General features: G+C 48.9%; 1 protein-coding gene across 1 annotated transcript in view; it reads right to left on the bottom strand.

The window, feature by feature from the left end:
• UBE2H (ubiquitin conjugating enzyme E2 H) overlaps nucleotides 1-19,505 on the bottom strand; it is a 385,627-nt gene that overhangs the window by 109,960 nt on the left and 256,162 nt on the right. Inside the window, exon 5 of the mRNA XM_086918901.1 lies at nucleotides 608-660. Within this exon, the coding sequence (XP_086775027.1) occupies nucleotides 608-660 (53 nt within the window). The remainder of the gene's footprint in view (nucleotides 1-607; nucleotides 661-19,505) is intronic.

Consider the following 19,505-nt stretch of genomic DNA (forward strand, 5'->3'; position numbering starts at 1 on the left):
AAAATGCTTTTTGATTAGGTTTAGCTATTTGCTTAGAAGGGAGAGGAGCGAAGAAGCAACCTATTCATCCAGAGTTGTATTCAGAGAAAACAGAATTGCTCTATTTGGACTTCTTTCACTTAAGAATTGCAACACTTACATTTCTACAGTTTAAAACACAGAAGATGAAACTACGTTTAAAGCAAAACAAGGTTATTAGGAAAAGCAGCATTATCCTTTTTAAGTCAAGGTCATTCACAGATCATGCTCATTTATTAAAAACTGTATTTAAACGAGACCAATCATTTAGAACCAACGGATGTTTAACATAGGTTTCCCATGGTTCAAACATTATTCATATTCTGCCCCAGTGCAAATGTTTTTTTATTTAGCAAACTGAAGCATCCGGTTTGTGATGTGCTCATTATACAAGCCATGACAATGGGGCAAAGAAACATTTGCTCCACTTTTACACCAGTACTGACTTTATATAAATGCACCCCACGTATCACTGTGTAGTGTGGTACTGGATATCTATGCTAAATACATAACATTATGTGCGTTTTTGGCAGGAGACACATACGTAACATTATGACTGATTTTACCAGGCCTCCTTACTAACACTTACCATACAGAGCTGTCCAGGTCTGATTGATGACATCCAGGCACACCGTCCCTGATCTGAAAAACAATGACCAAAAAGAGAGTTAAAACGGAGACCACAATGCATTCTGGGCAGCTAAGAATTCCTCTGAGAACCACAATGAAGACGCAGTAACTCAGAAACATGCTGAGGTGGCATGTTTATGCAGACATGGGAACAGACTACGCCCTGTGGCTTGAGAAGAAAAACACATTTTGAGAACATAGAAGTCTGCATCTACGAAAGATGGTTGAAGGCACAGTAAGAAATTCATACTTCCAAGATACAGGAAATGACACGGAATAGGCGTGATGTGTAGACTCCTGTAGGTGCTAGAGCGCAACAGTCTTTTTTTGTACTACATGCATCTAATGACAGCCCTAGCAATAAACTACCCGACTATACTTTCAAAATCATTTAACGGACTTCAGACGTACGTGAGGCCAGCATATGGTAATAAAATACTGGCACTAAATCGTAGAGTAACAGCCATTGCCTGCAGAAGGGGTTCCAATTGGTCTGTTGTACATCCCACTCGCAGATGAAGATGAATACACGACCACCCTGTCAGTATGGCGTATCGTTCTCTGCAATTCATTACTGGTTTATGCTAAGAGAGGAAAGGCAATGGAAGTATCAGACCACAAAGCCGAAAGCTTATGCAAGACAGCGTTGAACTTCAAGTCTATGGTGACCGAGAAAGAAGATCATTGCCTTCTTTTGGTACAGAGGTGTTAAGGAATACAGAAAAGGGCAATACTTCGAACACTTTCTGTACCTCGTAAACTCGGACTCGAAAATCAATCTACATGTTTAAGGTCAAGACCGGTCTCACTAAAGCAACGCTTTGGGTCAGCAAAATAACAATTGAATAATAGTTCAAGAAGCTACCTGAATACCTTCAGATAATCGTGGAAAAGCAGCTAACTGTTCTGAGCTCAGGACACAAATCACAGACTTAAACAAGCATTTGCCAATGCAATAGGTCTTGCATTACTGAAAGTTTGAGCCGTTGGCGTGGCAAATAATAACACAACACCAATAGCTCATACTTTCAGTAATGCAAGACCTATTGGATTGTTTTCGATCTTGCGGCACCATCATAAAATCGCCACTGCCCACGACACATGGTTACACCCCACAGTACATGGTAACAGAAAGCAGTACATGACGGGAACCCCCATCTGCAGCAGTAGTGCATAATTGCCCATTAAAGGTGGTAGAACCAGCCTGTCTGCAAACGGCTGCAGAACCCTAATCCTAGTCCCTGGCGTACCGCCCCTGCCCCTATACTTCTAAAAAAAAATATATAATAATAGTACCCTCCCCCTTCCCTAAACCCTACTCCCTGCGCAATCCTCTCCAGGCCCACAGCCCTTCCCCTGCTGTAAACCTTAAAACCCTACCAGACACTCCCCAACCCTTTTCCTACTTTAAACCCTAAAACACTACGCCTGCGCTTACCCTGCCCCAAGCCCTTCTTTAACCCAAACCCCTAAAGTAGAAGCCCCAGGCCCAATCCCCTTCATCTCTCTCCTCGTGCAGGCAGCTTGTCTGAAGGGATGTGCAAGTAGTTGTGAGAAAGCGGAAGAGTCTCTCCGTGTCCTCTAATGACCTGGATTTCGGGGGTCAACTCTTTATTGGAAAGACCTTTCTCAAACAGCTAGTTTGCTCCACCACAAGTTACCTTTGAGACACCATTCAAGCAATCAACATCTTGGAAGGACACCCGTTTGATGTACAAAGTGATCTCTTGGTCACTTTAGACATTGTAAGTCTGTAAACAAACATCTCGCAAGAAGCAGGTATAGAAGCAGTTCACTATTTTCTGGAAAAAAGGACAAGACCACAAAACATTCCAACTGAGTACCTGGTAGAAATGGCAGAATTATGCTTAAAATACAACTTTTTCCAATTTAACAACGAACAATATTTACAAATCTAGGGGGCCGCGTTGGGGTGTCCATTTGCCCCAGAAATGGCGATTATGTTTATGGTACCCTAGGAAGAACTATGGATATATAATCATAACCCATACACTAGCCACATCATAATGTGGCATAGGTACATAGATGATGTGTTCATGCTATGGAGGGGCACATTGCAGACTCTTGAAGAATTCCAAATTTGGCTAAGCCAAAGGAACCCCAACATTCAGTTCACCTTGACCTCTAGTAATGAGAAAATCAATTTCCTCGACCTCATTGTACGACATGATGAGGGTACCATCTACACGACACTCTATACCAAGCAGACAGAAAGAAACACCTTGCTACATTTTTCCAGTTTCCACCAACGCAATCTGAAAGAAAACCTACCTTTCAGCCAGTTTTTGAGAATCAGGCGCAATTGATTGAGTGGAGAAGTGTGGCTCACTGGTTAGAGCAGGCAGACCCTGAAGCAGAGGTCAGACCCGGGAACCAGGGTTCAATTCCCGACGCGGCAGGGTCTTGAGCTCAAAATGTCCACGGACTCGATAATTCTCGCTTCGGTGCCTGACCTAATCATGGGTTCACACTCTGTAACTCTGGGCATTAAGCTTGCTTAATCTCCACAACGGCCCCCCGCGGCGGGATGCCTGGCTTTCACCTTGGGGATGCCCGTTAGGGGCTATCTCACAGGTAAAGCCAGGACGGGTTCCCAAGACAAGCGCCGAGATGCCTCCGGGTAGTCGAGCGCTATATAAGAGCATACAAAAAAAAAAAAGAAATTGCACTAGATAGGAAGATTACTTTGAAAACGCAAAAACACTTCTCGAAAAACTAGTTGAGAGAAACTATCCACGAAAATGGACCAAACATGCAATGAAAAGGGCCAGGTACACCCGAAGACAGGCACTTTTAACTTCAAAAGAAAGAACGAAAGAAACGCCCCTGGTAATTGACATTTTCGGGTTTGACAAAGGAAATAAAAAAAGTTTTTAAAGAACTGGAATACAGTAAGGCATGGAAATTTTCGAAGAGCTGCCGGTTTCTGCATTAAAGAAAAACAGAAGCATCAGATACCATCTGGTACTGGTGAACATTCAAATAAAAAAACAGCAGCCCACATTGCAAACCATGCTGGCCCGTCCTCCTATAATAGGGCATCATAAATGCGGAAACGGTAGCTCATGCCAAAGCACTGTAGAAGGAAGCCAATTTGATCATGGGTGCAAAAGTGTCCATCAAAACGAGTTCACCAATTGCAACACGACAAGCGTGATATATTGCATAATGTGTCCCTGCAAACTAACCTATGTTGGTAAGTCGACCCAACAAGTGAAGAAACGCATTACGCAGCGTAAGTCCCGAATCAAATTTAAAGTACCTAATGCACCAATAGTAGAACATTATCTTCTGAAAGGTCATGGCCCAAACGACATCCAGTGGACTTTCCTAAAACATGTAAAAGGAAAAGATGTAGATACACTGCTGCCACGCTTCGAAGCAAAACTAATACTGAAACTGGGAACAACAGAAAATAGGCTTAATCAAATGACGGAGATTATGCATTGCCCCTAAGAGATCGCAATTGATCACCTCTGCTCAATGAATACCAAAGCGCGGCACCAAAAGGTCGAATATACACTACTCCTGTATCTTCACATGCCACCGTTATGCCACAAACATGAAGACTATAACTGAAATACATTGAGATGATCAACATTCTCCAAAATACGCTCGATCAAGAACAAGACAACTCAATGACATTACTGTTGTGTTTAACACATTGGCGAACATGCAAATGGAAATGTGGTACAAGATCACGGAAACCGATTAAGTAAAATCATCCTTCGCAGAAGGGAAATACAGAAACCAGGCGCAAAGTCAGGCATCAGGAATGCCCTCTCATCCTTAGAAGAAGGGAAACCCCAGAAGTCAGGCGCAAAGTCAGGCATCTGGAATGCCCTTGTAAACAACGTCATCATGCCGCAACACGCTCAGCACGAGTACTTGAATACGTTAAGTCTTCAGCTTTGAAAACATCGTCCGCTAACGAAAAGCAGCAAGAGAATCGAGAAGGAAGAATTGAACAGCCATTAAGACCAAGCTGAAGGAAACACACTACAAAGGTAGCCTTGCACGCAATAACGAGGGGCACTAACATCACTCAAGGCATCACAAAGCATGAGAGGCCAACAGTTATAAGGCACAACAATTTTAAGATCCCATCCTAACACCTTAAGCACGACCTTTAATCATGCCAGTCAAATTATGCGCACAGGATTCACCCAGATTAATGTCAATAAGGGCTCACAAGAGGCATAGGCACCGCTAGTGTCAAACTAACAGCTTACATAAAGAGATGAGCATATCCCTAAGACTTTGCCCTGCATGAGCACTGTTTTTGAGTGCCAGTCCGCCTCATTGCGGCACCATAACTACATTTTAGATAACAACCTCTTTCCCTCCATCACCCCTCCCCGCCCCCCTGTTTGTTCAGAGGGTTCATCCCCAGTAGACAAAAAGAAGATAAACAACTCACGAAGTGCCACACCCCCTGGATTAATATAACAGTTCAAGATACAAGATAGCATTTTTGAAGTACGGGTCATTTTTATAATTTCTACAATTTGTTAAACCTTTAAAGCGACCAGCTTTGTAAATACCACGATTGTAAGACACAAGACTAATTTACCCCTTTCCTACCCCACCACAGTGTCCTACACAGAACCGCCCAGGCCTGAGGAACAATCAATCAGTGAATTTGAAAAGTGCACTACTTACCTGCGAGGGTCTCAAGGCGCTGAGGGGAGGGGGTGCTGCTACTGCTTGAAGAGCCAGGTCTTGAGGAGCTTCCTGAAGACCAGGTCCTGGGTCTGCCGCAGGTGGGTGGGGAGGGTGCTCCAGGTCTTGGCGACGAGGAAGGAGAAAGATCTGCCGCGGGAGGTCGTTCGTTGGATGCTTGGGACGGTGGCGAGGCTGGCGGAGCTGGCGGGCGGGGGTGTAGAAGTTTGGTCTGTTGTTCAGGTAGGCTGGTCCGGTGTTGTGTAGCGCTTTGTGTGCGTGGGTGAGGCGCTTGAAGGTGATCCTCTTGTTCACGGGGAGCCAGTGCAGGTCTCTTAGGTGGGAGGTGATGCGGCTGCGTCAAGGGATATTGAGGATCAGGCGGGCGGAGGCGTTCTGGATGCGTTGCAGTCGTTGTAGGTGTTTGGTCGGGATTCCTGCGTAGAGTGCGTTGCTGTAGTCCAGCCTGCTGCTGAAGAGGGCTTGGGACACCGTTCTTCTGGTTTCGGTCGGGATCCACTTGTAGATCCTGCAAAGCATGCCGAGGGTGTTGTAGCAGGAGGAGGAGACAGCGTTGATCTGCTTCGACATGGAGAGGGAGGAGTCGAGGATGAATCCTAGGTTGCGTGCATGGTCCGTGGGCGTCGGTGCTGTTCCCAGTGAGGTCGGCCACCAGAGTCGCCCAGGCAGAGGGGACGACTCCTCATGGTCCCCACACAAAGGTCGAAACGCATCGGCACACCACCCTCACTGAGGCCAAGGGTTCCCCTGCTCAGAAACACACAAATTTTGAAAGACATCAAGTCCGGGCTGAATTCAGACAGCCTAGAAACGAATTTTGACAGGCTCTCCCTGACCTCACCACTTTGGACCTAGGAATGATTACAGTATTGAGGATATACAAATTTGCAAAACTCAATACTTCATAGATGCAGTAGGTCTTTCAAAAAGACAAAGAGAAAAAAGTTAGCGTAATCTACGCATTGTACGTCATGGTGTGATGTCTCTGTATATAAAGTTTTATGTTAATTGTTGAAAAAAGTCCTTAATATGTTTGTATAAAGTGCTTGGTCATGTAATAGAAAATACATCTTCCTTGAAATAATAAATCTTGTCTCTTTTCTAAAAGTAATGTATGTATGATGGCTCTAATCTCTGCACACTAAACAGAAATGTGTTAAATGATGTATTTGAATTGAAATTTATCTACAGGTGAGATTATAATCCCTGAGGGACTCAAAGACTAGAGGATTAATGGTCCAAGAGGCACATATTTATTGCTTTGTGGATTGCCTACCAACACGGCTGTTTACACACATATGGCCTTACCATTACACATATGCCGTTACCATACACAAAACTTTACAACAAAATGGATTGTAAAGGCATGTGTCGTAAAAGAATATGCATAGTAAAATAAAAATGTGCATTGAAGGCTACGCATTGTAATGGAGCATGAGATGTCACACATGAGTTGTAATGGCATGTGCGAACACAGAGTGAAAAAATGGCTGTTTTCCATCCAGGGAGCTTCTTACCGCTCGGAAGCCATACTTCAGGTCACTCAGACATTTATTTTCATCTAGCTATGCGGTCATCCTAATAAGAATAGCCCACCCCATTATTTTGACTGCTGAATCCATTAAAGATATGGGTCTGTAACACATTACTTGCCCCATTTTTATAGATTGGTACAATAATAGACCTGGCCCATGATTGTGGGATACCAACTGTCACTGCAGCGTTCATCACTTTCGTCAAAATTCTGGCCCATTTCTCTGAATCAGTTTTGAAGAAATCAGCTTGTACCCCACCTGGGCCTGGAGGTTTGTATTTAATCATACCATTAATGGCTACATTGCGTCCCCTTACCTGAAAAAACAAATTCCATTTGCCCACCATTGCCATCGTATTGGACCCTGGATCTTCAACAGAGTCAAACTGGTAGATCACCTGGAAATGTTCCAGCCAGGCATCAGGAGAAATATGGCACTCTGACCTATAATTTGTGTTCCATGTGAAATACGGGTAGTTTACCACTTCCCATAATTGGTCGCTATTCTTCTGAGCGTTGACCTGGAGGAGTTGGTCCCATACCTCCTAAAGGAAGGAACATGCTACTTACCAGTATGCATCTGTTCTTGGCATATACAGCTGCAGAATATCATACTTTTGCATAGATCGCCATCTGGTGTTGGGCTCGGATGATTGCAGTTTATTGTTGTCTTGGAAGAAGTCTTTGTAGACACGAGATAGGGGGCTCCTCCCTTGGACGATAGTGCGCTTGGGCATCGACTCCATCCTTAGATTGTTTTTCGCCATGATGCGAAATGATTGAGTTTAGTAGAAACAGAAAAGATGTCCATGCGAGGCTCCAGGTCCGCTTTCAGATCGGGTGTTGGTGGACAGCAGCACACATCACTCTCTGCAGTGGTGGAACACACAAAATCTTTCCAAAGGGCGGTCATTCCTAGACCCAGTTCCACAAATAGTGCTAACAGCAGACGCATCACTCACCAGCTGGGGAGCCCATCTCCTAAACCACACAATTCAGGGCAGGTGGAACATTCAACAAAAAGTGCTTCACATCAATCACCTAGAATTACTGGCATTTTTCTAGCATTAAAATCATTCCAACGACATCTCATCAACAAGACTGTCCTTGTCCACACGGACAATAGGACAGCAATGTATTATATACAAAAACAAGGAGGAACACATTCCTTGCAGCGTTCTCTACTAGTGCAAAGCATATGGAGATGGGACATTCCACAATACACATGTACTGGCAGAACATCTTCCAGATTGCAGATCTGCTGTCAGACACAGCAGATACACAAATGGGAACTTCATCATCAAGTTCTTCAACCATTTTTAAAACTGTGGGGCCACCCAGACATCTATCTGTTCGCCACACCGGAAAACGCAAAATTCCCAACCTTCGTCGCCAGGTTTCCACACCTGTTGTCCAAAGGCAATGCAATAGGAATGAACTGATCAGGCAGATTTGCATACGCCTTTCCGCCACTCTCACTTATTCCGCTAGTAGCATGCAAGCACAAACAACAGTCTACTAAGATGATCCTAGTTGCTCCAACATCGGCCCGGAAACTATGGTTCACAACACTGCTGGAACTCTCAATAGTTCCACACCAAAAACTACTGCTCTCGCCAAACCTGCTTATGCAGAACCATGGAGTAAGATGGAGTAACCGTGCAGTAAGATAGCACTGGAACAGATATAGGTTAAGGGGAGATGGGTGGGAGTATGATATTCTGCAGCTCTACATGCCAAGAACAGATGGGGTTTCCTTTATGAGGTGGAGAGAAAGCTACCAACAGTTGGTTTGTCTTTCTAAAAGGTTTAGGTCCGTCAATGTAATAAAGTATAGCTCTTTTAACGTCAAGTGTGCAAAGAGCTCTATCTGCTACAGAATCTGGGTTGAGGAAAAAAACAGGTAACTCTACAGATTGAGTAAGAGGAAAAACAGATCACTGTGGGAAGGAATTTTGGATTTGTTCTCAGAACCATCTTGTTACGATGTATTTGTAAGAATCGTTCTTGTATGGTTAAAGCCTGGATCTCACTTACTCTCCTGAGAGAGGTGACTGCGACAAGGGAAGCTACTTTCCATGTAAGGAACTGCAGTTCGCATTTGTGTAGAGGTTCAAAATGGAGGACCCATGAGCCTAGTAAGGACAATGTTTAAATTCCACACAGGAGAGGGTGGTCTTGAGGGAGGAATTATTCTTTTAAGGGCTTCAATGAATGCTTTGATAGCGGATACCCCAAAGACAAATGTCTGTATTGCAGGTAAGCGGCAAGGGCAGCAATATGTAATCGTAAAGATGTGTATACTAGATTACATCTTTGTAGAGGTCCATTGTTCCACTGACCTGAAGTCTGACCTCAGGTTTCCTGAATGTGCTCCCCAACCCTTGTGGGATGAATCTGTTGTGATGGTCACTGAGGGAGTTGGTGTTCGGAACTGTCTGCCTTGTGTTATGTTCTTGGATGCCCACCTTTGTATCTCTGTCTGAACCTTTTCTGTTACAACCACTAGAACCTCCCAACTCCCTGTGGTTTGTGACCAACCGCTGCATAGGCACTCCTGCAGAGGATACATACGGAGGCCTGCATGAGTGATGAGGGCAATGCATCATGCTATCATGCCCATGAGTTTCATGACAGTCCTCACTGTCAGAAACTGACCTTTCTGTTAGAGGCAAGTGTGTCTGATCGCTTGTATTCGCCTTTGGGTCCGGTATGCCAGTCCAACCTTGGAGTTTAATGTTGTTCGTAGGAAGGTCTTTTCTTGTTCTGGCCTGGTTGATGACTTTTTGTGGTTTAATGAAAACGTCAATTTTTGCAGTGTCATTATCACCCCATACTCGTGTGTGTAACATCTTTGCTTTGAATTTGCCTTCACCAGCAAGTCATCTAGGTAGGGATAGACATGGATTCCTCTCCTTCCTAGGGATGCAGCAACCCCTGCTAGGCACTTTGTAAAGACTCTTGGTGCCGATTTTATCCCGTAGGGCAGAACCAGAGGTATTTCTTGGGAGCTTGGTTCATGGGGATTTACAGATAGGTGTCTTAGATTTAATGTTGCCATGAAATCCCCTTTTTGTAGCTGTGGGATTTCTTTATGTAGAGTTGACATTTTGAAATGCGGCGTGCAAATGATTTTGTTTATAAATCTGAGGTCTAAGATGGGTGGTAGCTTGAGATCTTGCTTTGGTACCAAAAAGTAAGGTGAATAGTTTCCACTGAAGTGTTCCCTTCTTGGTACCATCTCTATTGCTTGTTTTTGTAGGAGTTTCCTTATTTCCAGTCTTAATTGTAAGAGTTGTGTTCCTTGGAACCTCTTCTTTTTTGGTGGGGGTTTGTTTGTTAGCTCTATATAATTGTCATGGCATACCACATTTAAAATCTAACTGTCTGTGGTGATGTCTTCTCATTAAAGTAGGTGGTGCACTGTTCTGCCTCCCACTGGTGTTGGGTGGGTTTTTTTTGTGGGCAAGTCACTGAGTTTGCTCCTCCCCCTCTCGAATATTGTCCCCTGGCTCTTCCTCTGCCTCGAAAAGGCTGCCTTGGTTGCTGTTGCCAAGCTTGGCATCCGGACTGCTGGTTTGATTGCGGTCCGTTGTGCGGTGTTCGCCGTTGACTTGTTGAGAAGACACCCATTCCTATGGGTCTTCTGAGGTTAAAACATCCTCTCTTGAAGGTGCCCCTCTGTTATAGGGCTCCCATAACCTTGGATGTCTCATTGTTCTTTTTTATTTGTTGAAGGGATTATCTACCTCACTTCCAAACAGGGAGTCTACAGTGAAGGGTTTGCTAATTATTGAGGTTTGGACCTCTTGCTTGAAGCCTGATATTCAGAGCCAGGCATGCCTTCTTAACATTGTGCTTGTGCACATTTGTCTGCTGGCTGTTTAGGGTGGATTTGAGGCAGGTGTCTGCCTTGTTTTCCCTCCTGTATAATGGATTGTGCCCTGCTTTAATCCTCTTCTGGGAGCTTGTTAATCAGTTCTTCGATGTCATCCCATTGCTGGTGGCCATACCAGTTTAGGAGGGCACTGGAGTTTGCAATGCTCCATTGCGTTGCTCCTTCCTTCTCCACACTATGTCCATTCTTTTGCTTTCTCTCTCTCTGGAGGTGGGCTAGTGGAGTGAGCGTTGCTCCTTCTCGATGTGCTGACAATGATTGAGTCTGGCACTGTGTTTCCCTGAATGCATTTAGGGTCCTTTGTGGAAGGCTTATATTTGTTCTCCATCCTTGGGCTTACCCCTTTGGCTGAGGCAGGCTCCTGAAAGCCTCCTTGCCCTGGTCCAGGATGCATTGTAGCATTGGGAGGTATTGTGTCCCCTTGGTGGATGGTCTCAAAGTCTCTAGGAGGAAGCAAGAGTCTCCCTTCTTCTAATCTAGGGGGACATTGAAGGTATCAGCTGCTCTCTTGAGGATGCCTTTGTAGTAGACTACGTCATCTGTTGGCGAAGCCTTCCAGGGATAGCTACAGACCTCTTCTTCTGGGCTTTCTGTTTAGAGGATGTTCCATTCTTACTTGAAAGTCATTGAGGCTTCCTCCTCTTTTGGAGCGTTGAGCTCCTCTTTCGCAACATCTTCATGAGGTTCAGGGGTTGCTGGCGCTTGAGGATATCTTCCTACTCTTTGGCGTTTTCAGCTGCGGCAATTCAGAATTCCTTCAGTGCCTCAAGCTCCTTTTTTCGTTGGAGTGCCACCATTTCTGCTTCCAGGTGTCTTTTTTTCCTTCACCTGGAGGGCCCTTGCGGTGTCTGAGGCCGGGGAGATCCTCTTCTTGGGTGTGGTGGATTCTGCCTCAGAAGGTGTGGTCTTCCCCTCGCTGCTACTCATTCGGCGCCTGCCTTCAAAGATCTTGACAATCTTCCCTGGTCTGTATCCCTGGGGTGGGATCTGTGGGTTTCTTTTGGTCGTGGCTGACCATCAGTCATTTTCTTCAACACCTGAGCTGCCTTTTGAGCCTTCTTTTCGAGGCTTCTTGTCGAGGCTCTTGGTTTACGAGGGGTGAGGATTTCTCACCTTGTCCGTCTTCTTCTCTGTGTCCGTCATTGCCTTCTTCGCTGCACGCCTCTTCTCGGCGTCCCCTTCGAAGAGCTTGATGTCTGACCCCGCCCCCCCAGTGTGTTGATTCTGCGACCACTCCCTGGTCGTCCCCGTCGCTTGAGATCCCAAGTCCCTCAGCGATGGCGGTTTTGGACTTTGGAGCACGGCTGCGTAATTGACCTCCCTCTGCTTTCGGTGTACCTTGAGTGTCTTAGACACGAACACCACACAGGCCTCTCAGTCTTTATTCTTGTGATCCCTCAGCAGGCACAGGTTACAAAAGTGGTGTAAATCACGTTGTGCAAACTTGTAGTGGCATGGCAAAATGTAAAAGGGGTATTTTCCATGGCCCCCATCTATCCTTCGTTTGATCCATCTGCGTTGTTACTCCATTGGGGTCCCCGACCGGAAAAGGTGTACTGAGGTATCTCCTTCTCCACTGTATTCTCAGTCTATGATCGATGGTTTTCTCACACAAATTCCTTGATTCTTTCAGGGATGCAGTCCAAAACTTCAGAGTGTCTCCCTTTGCTTCCAGAAAAGATGGGGGAAAAAACTATCTGAAGATGGCAACCACGCATAGGAACTTCCGGGGAGCCTTCTGATGTCACATAGGATGGACCTAGCACCAAATGGTAGTCGAGGATGCAGCAAACCCCCCACCCCCCCCCCCAAAAAAACAATTCCAGACCCACCCACTAGGTGGCGGAATAATGCACAGTATGAGAATCTAGAAAAGGATTAATGTTGCAACACTATTGCTCCTGCATGAAGGGAGCTGTATGTTTAGCAGCTCCCTGGATAGAGCAGGAATGGCAGCTCCCGCAGGGGGTGCAGTCTACACTGGGGCCACAGGGCCTTGTGGCTCTCCCTGCAGTCCCCATCGTGCACACTGGGTACCCGGGCTGGGACCAGGGTATGTTTGAATCCCTAGAAATTTACTGTAAAAACAAAGGCTAAAGTGACGTTACAGTTGGGTGTAAATTTCAGTGACAATATATTTTAAACTCAAAAATCAATTGAAATTCACCAGTTAGTTATGTCTAGTAACTATAACTTGATCCTTGTCAAGCACAGCTAATTACCCCACATATTACACTACTTATGACACCTTCTATGACATCATGAATAATATCACTGCAACGTATGCAAAAAAATTACCGATGAGAAAATTGTATGGTGGGGCGCAAGTTACAGTTACTAGAGATATCTATAACTGGTGAATTTTAGTGTTTTTTGCGCTTGAAACATTACATTTTCACCTATTGGTTCCCTTTGGCGGGCGGCGCTCTTTTGGATTCCAGGTGGTGAAACTTTGAGCGGTAGGACCACGCTGCTACAATGTAGCCAAAATACCTTTGTGAAAGGAAAAGCAAAGTTGCACTCGCGGGTGAGGTTATATATTATTCATTTGCAGTTCTGGTCTGCAGCAGCTAAATCCCTCTCAAATGCTCCCAGCACGTTTTGTTCCACCTGGACCTTGATCACAGGCCACCTTACCCATTGATCAAGGTCTAGGGAAAGCAAAATGCACTGGGAGCATTTGAGAACGATTTAACTGCTGCAGACCGGAATTGCAAATTAATAACATAAAATCTCACTCGTGAGTGCAACTTTATTTTCCCTTTCACAAAGAATATATATATGTGACATGTAGTACTTTATATCACATGCTGTGCATACTTGCACCACCTAGTGTTGGGCTCGAAAGTGTGGGATGCACCCATTATTGCGCATGGGCGTAGACACCATTGTTAGGTAGTTAGGTCTCGCCTGTCGATGCGCATGCGCATCGAGCAAGCGAGACTATGGTGGCTTATCCACTCTTTATCCCCAACTTGCAAGGAATCGCGGCGATTCCTTGCAGTGCACGAGAAATTTAAGCTCAATGCGCATGCGCATTGAGCTTAAAAGCGCGTGCACATGCCCCCAGCCGCCTGCCTTGCCTACTCTCCCAGCTGGTGCCGCTCCACCCCCTGCGGCATCAAAGGCTTTCACGGCCGGCCGGCCGGCCATGCTTTCAGTTTCACGACCGGCCGGCCGTGTGAAGTACATTTCAAAGCCTGCTCTCCCTGCTCCGCCCCCTGCTCCGGCCGAGACGCATTTCTCCTCCCTCCTCCCCCCTCCTGGGTCAGGTTACCCTGCTTTCTCTTTCGCTTTTTTTTTTCACCCGGTGACATTGTTGCCTTTAGCCCTTCCCTCACCTCCTCAAGCCGTTACTCGTTGCCTCTTACTCTCTCTCTCACACATGCACACTCTTTTCCCCTCTCTCTCGTCCCTCACTTTATGCCTCTCTCCCTCCTTCTCGTTTTGTCTCTCTAAATCTCTCCTCTGTTCTCTCTCTCATCTACTTCTTCTCTGTTCACCTCTCTCCTTGTTTAAGAATCCCAGTTTGCCCGCAGGCACCTATTCCTGCTTCCTTGCTCCCACTCTTAAGAAAGTTACTGTGGAACCAATCTTCACAGGAGATATTCAGATTTACGACTTATTTACGCATGGGAAAACATTAATTTACACTCGTGTGAGTCACGCTATGTTTACTAAAGTTAAAGAAGTGCTGTAAGTACTTTGCATAAGAGAGTGTAACTTGCTTGGTGACAACTTACTAGGTCGTAACTTACACATTCTTTTTTGTACTCCAAACCTTTTAATAGTAATCATTTTTCATAGCTGGTTATGTCACAGACTCAAAAGATTTCTATAAACTCGTGCACAATCCTTCATTTTATCGTCAAGTTAAAACACATGTAATCCCCCTCCCGGAATGCCCCCCATACCGAGTTGCATGGATTAATCGGCCCCTTCCTTGGAACGACGCTGTCCGCCGCTGTGCCAAGGTAGCCACGTCCAGTAGACAAATCTGGTTTGCCCCTTGTGCGATGACGTCGTCCTGTTTTGTCTTGCACTCTTCGTGGCTACCATCGAACCTATAAACTCGTGCACAATCCTTCATTTTATCGTCAAGTTAAAACACATGTAATCCCCCTCCCGGAATGCCCCCCATACCGAGTTGCATGGATTAATCGGCCCCTTCCTTGGAACGACGCTGTCCGCCGCTGTGCCAAGGTAGCCACGTCCAGTAGACAAATCTGGTTTGCCCCTTGTGCGATGACGTCGTCCTGTTCTGTCTTGCACTCTTCGTGGCTACCATCGAACCCCGTGGTAGCCCCAGCGCACTCCCCTTTCGAACCCGCGACCATTTAGCTGTTCTCATTCAAGAGGGTCTTTTTGGGTGACAGGTATGTGTGTCTTTCATCCTACCAAGTTTTCTCTTAGGTGTCACTTGGGGGCGTGTCCAGGGGTGTGTCAGGGGAGTGGTCATTCATTCAGGTGTCACTTTCTGGCTCCTCGCGCCTCGAGGCGTAGCTGAAGATGCACACGAAGCCGCCCTGTTTCCTTTCACTCACCCTCAACCCCTCACCCTCACTCACCCTCACTCACCCTCACCCTCAACCCCTCACCCTCAACCCCTCACTCACCCTCACTCATCCTCACTCACCCTCACTCACCCTCACCCCCTCACTCACCCTCACTCATCCTCACTCACCCTCACTCACCCTCAACCCCTCACCCTCACTCACTCACCCTCAACCCCTCACCCTCAACCCCTCACTCACCCTCACCCTCACTCACCCTCAACCCCTCACCCTCACTCATCCTCACTCACCCTCAACCCCTCACTCACTCACCCTCAACCCCTCACCCTCACTCACTCACCCTCAACCCCTCACCCTCCCTCACTCACCCTCAACCCCTCACCCTCCCTCACTCACCCTCAACCCCTCACTCACCCTCACTCTCACTCTCTCATCCTCACCCTCACTCTCAAACTCTCTCATCCTAATCCTCACTCACCCTCACTCACCCTCACTCACCCTCACTCACCCTCACTCACCCTCACCCTGACCATCACTCACCCTGACCATCACTCACCCTGACCATCACTCACCCTCAACCCCTCACTCACCCTCAACCCCTCACCCTCACTCACAACCCCTCACCCTCACTCACCCTCAACCCCTCACTCACCCTCACTCACCCTCAACCCCTCACTCACCCTCAACCCCTCACCCTCACTCACCCTCAACCCCTCACCCTCAACCCCTCACCCTCAACCCCTCACCCCCTCACCCTCAACCCCTCACCCTCAACCCCTCACTCACCCTCACTCTCACCCTCACTCTCACCCTCACTCTCACCCTCACCCTCACTCTCACCCTCACTCACCCTCAACCCCTCACCCACCCTCACCCTCACTCACCCTGACCATCACTCACCCTCAACCCCTCACTCACCCTCACTCACCCTCACTCACCCTCACTCACCCTCACTCACCCTCACTCACCCTCACTCACCCTCACTCACCCTCACTCACCCTCACTCACCCTCACTCACCCTCACTCATCCTCAACCCCTCACCCTCACTCACCCTCAACCCCTCAACCCCTCACTCACCCTCAACCCCTCACCCTCAACCCCTCACTCACCCTCACTCATCCTCACTCACCCTCACTCACCCTCAACCCCTCACCCTCACTCACTCACCCTCAACCCCTCACCCTCAACCCCTCACTCACCCTCACTCACCCTCACCCTCACTCACCCTCAACCCCTCACCCTCACTCTCACTCATCCTCACTCACCCTCAACCCCTCACTCACTCACCCTCAACCCCTCACCCTCACTCACTCACCCTCAACCCCTCACCCTCACTCACTCACCCTCAACCCCTCACCCTCCCTCACTCACCCTCAACCCCTCACTCACTCTCACTCTCTCATCCTCATCCTCACTCACCCTCACTCACCCTCAACCCCTCACCCACCCTCACCCTGACCATCACTCACCCTGACCATCACTCACCCTGACCATCACTCACCCTCAACCCCTCACTCACCCTCAACCCCTCACCCTCACTCACAACCCCTCACCCTCACTCACCCTCAACCCCTCACTCACCCTCAACCCCTCACCCACCCTCACTCACCCTCAACCCCTCACCCACCCTCACCCTCACTCACCCTCAACCCCTCACCCTCAACCCCTCACCCCCTCACCCTCAACCCCTCACCCTCAACCCCTCACTCACCCTCACTCTCACCCTCACTCTCACCCTCACTCACCCTCAACCTCACCCACCCTCACTCACCCTGACCATCACTCACCCTCAACCCCTCACTCACCCTCACTCACCCTCACTCACCCTCACTCACCCTCACTCACCCTCACTCACCCTCACTCACCCTCACTCACCCTCACTCACCCTCACTCACCCTCACTCACCCTCACTCACCCTCACTCACCCTCACTCACCCTCAACCCCTCACCCTCACTCACCCTCACTCACCCTCAACCCCTCACCCTCAACCCCTCACTCACCCTCAACCTCAACCCCTCACTCACCCTCACTCATCCTCACTCACCCTCACTCACCCTCACTCACCCTCAACCCCTCACCCTCACTCACCCTCACTCACCCTCACTCACTCACCCTCAACCCCTCACCCTCAACCCCTCACTCACCCTCACTCACCCTCACCCTCACTCACCCTCAACCCCTCACCCTCACTCTCACTCATCCTCACTCACCCTCAACCCCTCACTCACTCACCCTCAACCCCTCACCCTCAACCCCTCACTCACCCTCACTCTCACCCTCACTCTCACCCTCACTCTCACCCTCACTCACCCTCAACCCCTCACCCACCCTCACCCTCACTCACCCTGACCATCACTCACCCTCAACCCCTCACTCACCCTCACTCACCCTCACTCACCCTCACTCATCCTCAACCCCTCACCCTCACTCACCCTCAACCCCTCAACCCCTCACCCCTCACTCACCCTCAACCCCTCACCCTCAACCCCTCACTCACCCTCACTCATCCTCACTCACCCTCACTCACCCTCACTCACCCTCAACCCCTCACCCTCAACCCCTCACTCACCCTCACTCACCCTCACCCTCACTCACCCTCAACCCCTCACCCTCACTCTCACTCATCCTCACTCACCCTCAACCCCTCACTCACTCACCCTCAACCCCTCACCCTCACTCACTCACCCTCAACCCCTCACCCTCACTCACTCACCCTCAACCCCTCACCCTCCCTCACTCACCCTCAACCCCTCACTCACCCTCACTCTCACTCTCTCATCCTCACCCTCACTCACCCTCACTCACCCTCACTCACCCTCACTCACCCTCACTCACCCTCACTCACCCTCACTCACCCTCAACCCCTCACCCACCCTCACCCTGACCATCACTCACCCTGACCATCACTCACCCTGACCATCACTCACCCTCAACCCCTCACTCACCCTCAACCCCTCACCCTCACTCACAACCCCTCACCCTCACTCACCCTCAACCCCTCACTCACCCTCAACCCCTCACCCACCCTCACTCACCCTCAACCCCTCACCCACCCTCACCCTCACTCACCCTCAACCCCTCACCCTCAACCCCTCACCCCCTCACCCTCAACCCCTCACCCTCAACCCCTCAACCCCTCACTCACCCTCACTCTCACCCTCACTCTCACCCTCACTCACCCTCAACCCCTCACCCACCCTCACCCTCACCCACCCTCACCCTCACTCACCCTCAACCCCTCACCCACCCTCACCCTCACTCACCCGGACCCTCACTCACCCTCACTCACCCTCACTCACCCTCACTCACCCTCACTCACCCTCACTCACCCTCACTCACCCTCACTCATCCTCAACCCCTCACCCTCACTCACCCTCACTCACCCTCAACCCCTCAACCCCTCACCCTCAACCCCTCACTCACCCTCACTCTCACTCACCCTCACTCTTCACTCACCCTCAACCCCTCACTCACTCACCCTCAACCCCTCACCCCTCACCCTCCCTCACTCTCTCATCCTCACTCACCCTCAACCCCTCACCCTCACTCACCCTTAACCCCTCACCCTCACTCACCCTCAACCCCTCACCCTCAACCCCTCACTCACCCTCACTCTCACTCATCCTCACTCAACCACCCTCAACCTCACTCACCCTCAACCCCTCACCCTCACTCACCCTCAACCCCTCACCCTCACTCACTCACCCTCAACCCCTCACCCTCACTCACCCACCCTCAACCCCTCACCCTCACTCACTCACCCTCAACCCCTCACCCTCACTCACTCACCCTCACTCACTCACCCTCAACCCCTCACCCTCAACCCCTCACCCTCACTCACCCTCACTCACCCTCAACCCCTACCCCTCGACCCCTCCCCCTCAACCCCTCACCCTCACTCACCCTCAACCCCTCACCCTCAAACCCTCACTCACCCTCAACCCCTCACCCTCAACCCCTCACTCACCCTCACTCTCACTCATCCTCACTCACCCTCACTCCCTCACCCTCAACCCCTCACCCTCAACCCCTCACCCTCAACCCCTCACCCTCAACCCCTCACCCTCAACCCCTCACCTTCAACCCCTCACTCACCCTCACTCTCACTCACCCTCACTCAGCCTCAACTACTCCCCCTCACCCTCACTCACCCAAAACCCCTCACCCTCACTCACCCTCACCCTCAACACCTCTCACCCTCACCC

This window comes from Lissotriton vulgaris, chromosome 1_1, assembly GCF_964263255.1.
Source record: "Lissotriton vulgaris chromosome 1_1, aLisVul1.2, whole genome shotgun sequence".
In the NCBI taxonomy this organism is placed as follows: Eukaryota; Metazoa; Chordata; class Amphibia; order Caudata; family Salamandridae; genus Lissotriton; species Lissotriton vulgaris.